Below are 8,670 nucleotides of genomic sequence, written 5' to 3' on the forward strand. Positions count from 1 at the left end.
GGGGCGGAGCTCCGCTCCCTGCCACCACAATGGCTTTTTCCACCCCAAAAGTTTGCCGGGGCGGCGGGACGGGCACTGGCGGTGCCCGGCTTTGGGGTGTCCCTGGGGAACCCGGGGGAAAGGGGTGCAGCACCCCCGGCTCCAGACCCGGCACCAGGGGGGAAACTGAGGCACCGGGGGGTGACCCCACACATGTCCCCACTCTGCCTGGGGAGAGCACCCTCGGCCCAGCACCAAACCTGGAGCCCTTGGCATCCCCGTGGGGAAACTGAGGCAGGGAGCCACGGGGCTGGGGGTGAGGGGAACCCCAGAATCCATTTGGGGGCCCCGAGCAGGCGCTCACACCAGCGTGCAAGGGCTGTGTGTGTGTGTGTGTGTGTGTGCGTGTGTGTGTGTGTGTGTGCGTGTGTGTGTGTGCGTGTGTGTGTGTGCGTGTGTGTGTGTGCAGCTCTGCAGCGTGTGCGTGTGCGCTGACGTGCCTGTCACAGCCTCACTGCAGGGGCTCTGTGTGTGTGTGCACAGGCATGGCACACCCCCTGCCTGCACACCGTGCTGGGGGTGCTCACACCTCTGTGTGCTCACACCTCTGTGTGCTCACACATCTGGATGGTCACACATCTGGATGGTCACACATCTGTATGCACATGCACGGCCTCGCTGCAGGGTGGCTCTGTGTGTGTGGCTGTGCCAGTGCCACTGTGTGTGTGCCTGTGCCAGTCTCAGCGGCTGGGCCCGTGTTTGTGCCACTGCAGCACGTGTGTGTGCCCATGCACAGCCTGGCTGCAGGAGGTGTTTGTGTGAGTGTGCACAGCGGCACAGCAGGACGGGCTGGTACGCACAGCCCTGCTGCAGAGGGTGTTTGTGTGCCTGTGCACGGGCACAGCATCGCTGCAACCTGCTGGGGAGTGTGTGTGTGTGTGTGTGTGTGTGTGTGCGTGCAAGCACCAGCACAGCCTTGCTGCAACGGGGCTGTGTCTGTGTGCACACACAAGTGCAGCTGTGCAGGGTGTTGGTGTGTCTGTGTGCACACACAGGTGCAGCTGTGCACGGTGTTGGTGTGTCTGTGTGCACACACAAGTGTGCATGGTGTTGGTGTGTCTGTGGGCACACACAAGTGCAGCTGTGCAGGGTGTTGGTGTGTTTGTGTGCACAAGTGCAGCATTGCTGTGATGCGGTTGTGCAGGTCCATGTGTGTGCACACACATGTGCAGCACCACTGCCAGGGGGTGTGGGTGTGCAGGCGCAGGGATGTCACTGCAGGGGGGCTGTGTGTGTGTCTGTGTGTGTGTACATGCACAAACACAGTGGTGCTGGCTGTTGGTGTGCGCACACACAGGTGCAGCACCACTGCATTGTGGTTGTGCACGTCTGCGTGTGCACAAGTGCAGCACCACTGCAAGGAAAGTGTGTGTGAACATGCCCCAGTACCTCAGTGCAAGGGGTTTGTGTGTTTGTGCACACGCACAGGTCCATCTGTGCCAGGTGTTGGGGTGTGCACATTCACACCTACAGCATCACTGCCAGGTGTTGGGGTGGGCTGTATCCATGCACATGCACGTCTGTGCACAGGGGCTGTGAGTGCACGTGTGTGTGTGTGTGTGTGTGTGTGTGTGCACGAGCACATCACTCCAAGGTGCTGGGCTGTGTTAGCACACTCACACGTGTCACTGCAACGTCTGTGTGTGCACACAGGTACAGCATTGCTGTGACATGGTTCTGGCCGTGTCCCTGTGCGTGCACGCACAGCGTCCATGCAAGGAGTGTGTGTGTTTGTGTGCTTTTGTGTGTGTTTGTGTGTGAGTGTGTTTGTGTGTGTTTGTGTCTGTGTGTCTGTCTGTGTGTCTCTGTGTGTGTGTGTGTGTGAGTGTGTGTGTGTCTGTGTGTCTCTGTGTGTGTGTGTGTGTGAGTGTGTGTGTGTCTGTGTGTCTCTGTGTGTGTGTGTGTGTGAGTGTGTGTGTGTCTGTGTGTCTCTGTGTGTGTGTGTGTGTGAGTGTGTGTGTGTCTGTGTGTCTCTGTGTGTGTGTGTGTGTGAGTGTGTGTGTGTGTGCTTGCATACCGGGGCACATCCCTGCAAGGTGTTGGTGTGTGACACCAGTACAGCATCACCATAAGGAGTGTGTGTCTGTGTGTCTGTGTGTCTGTGTGTCTGTCTGTGTGTCTCTGTGTGTGTGTGTGTGTGTGTGCATAGCTCCAGTGTCACTGCCAGGGGTGTCCCAGCCTCACTGCAGTGGGGTGTGTGTGAGTCCTGCAGCTCTGTGTGTCTGTCCGTGTGTCTGTCTGTGTGTCTGTGTGTGCTCACACCCCTCCCTGGTGTCCATGTGCCACTCCCCGTGTCCCTGGGCCGTTGTCCCAGCTCACCCAGTCCCCGGTGTTGTGTCCCCGCCTCGCTCAGCACCCACCTGTGGCAGTGGGGACCGATGGCACCGCTGGGAGCCCCAGGGGGACCCCACAAGGTGCCAGACACCCACGGGCTGCCACCTCCTCCTGTCCCCCTGGCTTGGGGACATCGGTGACATCCTGACACAGCTTCACAATGGGGCAGGGGGTGCTCAGTGGGGAGCCAGGACCCCACCCTGGCCACTGTCAGGGCCTGTCCTTGCCTGTCCCCCAACAGCCTGAGCCATCCGATGAGGAGCCACCTTGGAGCTCTTTGGGATGAGCATCCTTGAAGGATGAATTTTGGAAGTGCCTGGAGTGTAGTGAGGCCCCCCAGGAGCACAGGGAGAAGCTGGAGGATCTCCCTGCCCAGGCAGGGACACTGGCCATGGAGAAGCTCAGACTGACAGGCCAAAATCCCACAAAACTCCCCCAAAACACCTTGAAGACGTCACTGGTGTGACACCATCCAGGCAGGGATGTTCCCAAGCACTTGGGGTCAGTACTGTCACCCAATATGGGGTTTTTTGCCCCAAACCCAAAGTTCACAGCCCATTTCTCCTGCTTGGAACCTCCAGCATGAATCCCCCTGGCAGCCACATGGAGCAGGAAGAGGCACCAATATCCTGGCCTGGCTTCCCAGTGTTCCCCAGCACAAATTCCCTGGTCCTTTTCCATCAGCCTGGTTCCAGCTTCCCACATCAGGTGGCATCAAAAAGCCAGAAACTGCCCCAAAAAAGGAGCAGAGTCCTGAGTGCAGCCGGAGGTGAGGTGGAGTCAAGGGACTCAGGCCGTGCCTCAGTTTCCCTGCAGCATCTCCCTGCCACCCTGCAGGGATCTTCCCCCACATCCCAGGGGTTCCTTTTGAGCCAGAAACCCCCAAAGTCCCCACTGCCATCTCCTCTGCAGCAGACAGGGCTGAGCATTGCAGCAATTTCGTCAAGATTTGGGATTTTTTTGGGTGAAGTGTGGCACAGCTCCAGCACCCACCCCTGGAGCCCAGGATGGGGGCACAGACCCCCACTAAGCCCATGGGATGGGGCACAATCCCACCCCGAGACCCCGGGATGGGGACAGTCCCCATGGATCCTCAGGGATGCTCCTGGCTGGATGCTGCAGCCCCGTGGGGATGTCCCTGTGGCAGTGCCCACCTGGTGGCACCCCAGGCTCACCCAGGGATGCGGTTTTAGGGCAGAACACCGCGGTTTTAGGGCAGAACGCGGTGGTTTTAGGGCAGAACACCGCAGTTTCGGCTGTGGCAGTAGCAGGGGCAGGGTGGGTGCTCGGGGTGACTGGAATTGGGGCAAATATTTGGGGTCTGTTGGGCAGGTGGGACCCTGCTGGGGAGGCGCTGCTCCCCCCACAGAGATCCGGGAAGCCTTCAAGGTGTTCGACCGCGATGGCAACGGGTTCATCTCCAAGCAGGAGCTGGGCACGGCCATGCGCTCCCTGGGCTACATGCCCAACGAGGTGGAGCTGGAGGTCATCATCCAGCGCCTCGACATGGACGGTAGGACCCCCACAACCCGGGATGGGGGCGGGGATGGGACCCCCAGCTGGGTGAAACACAAAATTCTCCCGTATTTCCACCCTACGTGCTGGACACGACATGGGGATGTGAGATGAGCCTGACCCAGGCTCTGCCTCCCGCTGGAGCCTCCCCCTCATCCATCACCATCATCATCATCATCATCATCATTATCATCATCATCATCGTCATTGCCACTGCAGCTTTGTTTGGGATGATTTAAGGATCCTGGATGTTTGTGGGATGCCAAACCTGCCGGGACCGCGCTGCCGAGGCTGGATCCCACACCCAGGGGTGGATCCTGCACCCTGGGTCGTGTCCTCAGCACCCATCACCCATCACCCTCCAGCACTCGCTGCCACTGTGACCCTGTCCCCACCCCTCCTTTGCCCATAAGGACCTGAAGGAGCTCCTTAATTTATTGCTTTTCCTTTTTTCCCCCATTTAAAAGCCTTTCCGGCAGCGCTGCCAAGGCGCCGCTCCCCTCATTACTCATCGTTAGTGCTGCCCTGACAGCCCCATGCCAGCATCCCCTCTGCCAGGGGACATGGCCAGAACGGCCACCAGGCACCCCCAGGGTCACAGCCACCCCCAGGGCCACAGCCACCACCGGGGTCCCTGCTGGAATTGGGGTCCCAGTTGAATTCAGGGTCCGACGGTTGTTCAGAGTCCTGGACAGTGTTGGGCTTCCCCAGCCAGTACTGGGGGCTCCAGGTGACACTGGGTGTCCCCACTGGAAGGGGGCCCAAATGGCATTGGGAGTTCCCAGATGTTGCTTGGGGTCCCCAGCAAACACTGGGGGTCCCTACCTGGCAGTGAGAGTCCCAGCCAGCACTGGGGAGCCCATCCCAGCTGGTGTTGGGCACACCAAATTTTGTTGGAGGTTCCCACCCAGTGTTGGAGCCCCTGGTTGGTTTTGGGGGTCTTCAGCCAACATTTGTGGGCCCCAGTTAGCCCTGGGAGGCCTCCAGATGACATTGAGGTCCCAGCTGGAATTGGGGTCCATCCATGTTCATGTCCTGGATGATGTTTGGTTGCCCCAGCCAGCACTGGGGTCCCAGATCACATTTTGGGGGGACTAGGTGGTATTAGGGTGTCTCCAGCCCACAGTGGATGTCCCCAGTTGGCCCTGGGGTCCTGGCTGCACTGGGGACCCCATCCAATGCTGGGCATCCTGGCCAAAGTTGGAAGTTCCCTAAATTTGCTGGAGGTTCCCCACTGATTTTGAGGTCCCCATCTGGTTTTGGGGATCTGTGACCACCCAGAGAGCCCTTTCTGGGAGGGGGAGTGTCCCATGTGCCCCATGGCCAGGCAGGGGGTGACAGCCAGCCCTGTGTCCTGCAGGTGACGGGCAGGTGGACTTTGAGGAGTTTGTGACATTGCTGGGGCCCAAGCTCTCCACCTCGGGCATCCCAGAGAAGTTCCACGGCACCGACTTCGACACCGTCTTCTGGAAGGTAGGGACACCCCTGTCCCCATGGGAAGGCAGGGACACCCCTGATCCCCTTGGGAAGGCAGGGACACCCCCAGCCCCCAAGGGAAGGCAGGGACACCCCCATTCCCTCCTGGGGCATCACCCCAGAATCTGCACCAGGGAAGGCTCAGGGTCAGGGCCAAGGTTGGGGTTGGGATCGAGGATAGGATGAGGGTCAAGGCTGAGGGTGGAGGAATTGGGGATGGGCTGAGGGTGAGAGTCAGGCTCTGGGTCAAGGATGAGGTAAGGGTTGGTTTAAGAGTCAGGATTAGGTTTAAGATTAGGGTTAGGGTCAAACGCAGGCTCAGGCTCCAATTTAGGGTTAGTATAATCCTTGGGGTCAGGGTCAGCAATGGTTTAAGTGTCGGGGTTAGGGCTAGGTTTAGGATCAGGGTTTGGGTTGGAGTCAGGGTTAGAATGAGGGTTGGGATCAGGGTTAATGGTGGGGCCAGGGTCAGGACTGGGGTCAGGGTCAGGATGAGGATGAGGTTCAGGATCAGTGTCAGGGTGCACCCCCTGTGCCCCTGTCACAAACAGGCCACATTTGGTGCCAGCACCCTCTGTGTGCCCCCGGCTCTGCTGGGGGTCACCAGCACACCAGGCCTTTCCCAGGCAATTCCAGGGTGACCCACAGACACCACCACACCCAAAGGTTCTGGGGGACCCCGGAGCCCCCTGTGCTGCCGGCCATGGGGTCACCCCAAGCCCCCGGTCCCCGCAGTGTGACATGCAGAAGCTGACGGTGGACGAGCTGAAGCGGCTGCTGTATGACACCTTCTGCGAGCACCTGTCCATGAAGGACATCGAGAACATCATCATGACGGAGGAGGAGAGCCACATGGGCACGGCCGAGGAGTGCCCCGTTGACGTGGAGAGTGAGTGCCGGGCACTGGGAATGCCAAACCCCGCACGGGGATGCCAAACCACGGGGATAGCACTGGTTACCCTTGGTGCAGGAGAGTGTGTTTGGGATGGGGGTAACGCGCTGTTTGTCCCACCCCCAGCCTGCTCCAGCCAGCAGATCCGCCAGACCTGCGTGCGGAAGAGCCTCATCTGCGCCTTCGCCATCGCCTTCATCATCAGCGTGATGCTCATCGCCGCCAACCAGGTGCTGCGCAGCGGGATGAAGTAACGGGGCGCCCCTGCCGCCGGGGACCCGCAGCGACAGCGAGGAGGAGACACCTATAAATGTCGCTGCTGTTGGCAGAGCACGGAGACTTTGGTACCGACACCGACACGCCGACCCCCCCTCGCCAGACAAAATCCGACCCGTGAGTGCATGCGACGTGCATGGAGCCCCGTGAGCCCCCTCCCGCCACGGATCCCGTCGGATTCTCCGATCTAGCGCTAGAGCTCATATTTAGGATAAACCAAATCATCCCCTAAGCAATACACGCGCCTGAGATGGTTCCTAGAGCCGGGAGCGTTTGCATGGACTTGGCTGCCAAGGGCTGGATTCCCCCCCCCCCAGAGCCCCTCCCTGTCCCCGTGCCGTGCCTCGGTTTCCCCAGTTGCCCGGTTCGGGGACATTCCTGACCTCCTGCTTAATGCACTTTGAGCCGACCCCCCTTGGGAAGAGCTGGAGCGACCCCGAGGCCGGGGAGCCCCGCACGCCCCGGAACCCCCAGCCTGTATGTAGCACCCACCTGGGCACGGACGGGTTCGGATTTGGGGCCGTTTCTCATTCTTTGGAGTTTTTGGGGGTTTCGGGGTGGTGTTTTTGGTTTTGGTTTTTTGTTTCTGTTTTTGGTTTTTTTTTTGTTCTTCCTGGTTGGTTGTTTCTGATCTGAAATAAAACTGGGATTTCTGAAGCGCTCTGGGCAGTGGGGGCTCCTGGAGATGCTGGGGTGGAGGGTGATGGGATGGGGCCCTGGGAGCACCCGTGGGTGCTGCTGAGTCCTCCTGGCACGGGAGGTGGGCACTGGTTTGGGGGGCTGTGCCCCCCAGGCTCTGGGGGCTGGAGCATCCCTAAACTTTGGGGCAGTGGGACCTGGCTCCTTCCCAGCAGCTCCCACATCTCCCACCCCACTCCAGCTGTGAATCCTGCTACAGGTCCTGCCTCTTCCCATGGATCCCAGAGCTTTAATCCCCCTCTCCACGTCTCATGCCCTGATATTTCATGTTTGGTTTGATGAATGTTTCACTCCCCCTTGCCTCGACGGGGAGGATGCTCAGCCCAAGCCCCTTCCCAGAAGTGCTTTCACCTGGATTAATTAACAGTAATTCCAGCAGGAACCAGGATGTGTCTGGGGCACTCAGAGAGGCTCCGCAGGGTCACAATTCCTGGGCCAAGCTGGGGATCCTGCCCCAAGGCTGGAGGCGGGGAGCACCCTGTTACTCCTGATTTACACCTCTGGGGCCTGGCCCCGGTGTGAGCCCCCAGGCTGAGGGACATTGGGAATCTCACAGCCTCACGTCTGTGTGCACTGTGATCCCCCATTCCCACCTAATGGATCGCCCTCCCCGAGCCCCCAGCGATGCATTTTTAATGGCAAAGAGATTAAAGGGATAAATAAAAACAGGGGAAGTGCTTGGGGCTGGGAGAGAATCGGGCAAAGCTGCTGCTCCCCTATTAAGGGGAATTTCCCACTGGGAACGGGGCTGGAGGAGCCCATCCCAGGACACTGGGGCTGGGACATCCCCACCTTCACCTCCCTGGTGCTCCTATGGGGAAAACTCATTTCCCTGCACCAGCATGGCAATTCCCACCCTGCAGCACCACGGGAAGGACACCCCATTTTTGGGATGCCAGGAGAAACTGGTGGCATTTTATTGATTTAGGGTTTGGGTGGGGCCTTTTTTTTTGATCTTCTCTAATTTATCAAACAAATTGAAACGAACGTCCAAATGAGAAATGGAAATGGGAAGTGCTCCACGGCAATGAAATCACTCCGGCTGCCTCACAAAGTGCGGGACGCTCCGCATCAGTAATGAAATTTCATCCATCTCTTGCAGAAAGTTTGGATTTTTTATGGACTGGCATTTCCAAAGGAGACACGTGGTCTCAGAGACATTTGTGTAAATATATATATATATATATATATTTTTAACCAGGTCTATTATAGACACTGTGAATAAACATAAAAGAAGACGAAGGGAAAAAAAAGGACAATTTAATTTGCCAGAAAATACAATAATGTAAAAGAAAAAATTAGATAAAAGGAATAATGCCATCCCCCAAGCTCAGCGTTTCAAAGCTGCTCAATTAATTTTAATGGGAATCGGCAGAACGGATTTCTTGGGGCAGGTTTGGAATGGCAGCTCCCGATCCCGGAGCGGGCGGGATGCCGGG

The 8,670-nt window shown here is 58.4% G+C and overlaps 1 protein-coding gene across 1 annotated transcript in view; it reads left to right on the forward strand.

Annotated features, from left to right (window-relative positions):
- CABP7 (calcium binding protein 7) overlaps positions 1 to 6,568 on the forward strand; it is a 21,463-nt gene extending 14,895 nt beyond the window's left edge. The window contains exons 2-5 of the mRNA XM_005427604.2: positions 3,743 to 3,886; positions 5,249 to 5,361; positions 6,100 to 6,253; positions 6,383 to 6,568. Of these exons, the coding sequence (XP_005427661.1) occupies positions 3,743 to 3,886; positions 5,249 to 5,361; positions 6,100 to 6,253; positions 6,383 to 6,510 (539 nt within the window). The 3' untranslated portion in view covers positions 6,511 to 6,568. The remainder of the gene's footprint in view (positions 1 to 3,742; positions 3,887 to 5,248; positions 5,362 to 6,099; positions 6,254 to 6,382) is intronic.
- The last annotated feature ends 2,102 nt before the right edge of the window (positions 6,569 to 8,670 follow it).

The sequence above is a fragment of the Geospiza fortis genome, unplaced genomic scaffold (assembly GCF_000277835.1).
Source record: "Geospiza fortis unplaced genomic scaffold, GeoFor_1.0 scaffold224, whole genome shotgun sequence".
Classification (NCBI taxonomy): domain Eukaryota; kingdom Metazoa; phylum Chordata; class Aves; order Passeriformes; family Thraupidae; genus Geospiza; species Geospiza fortis.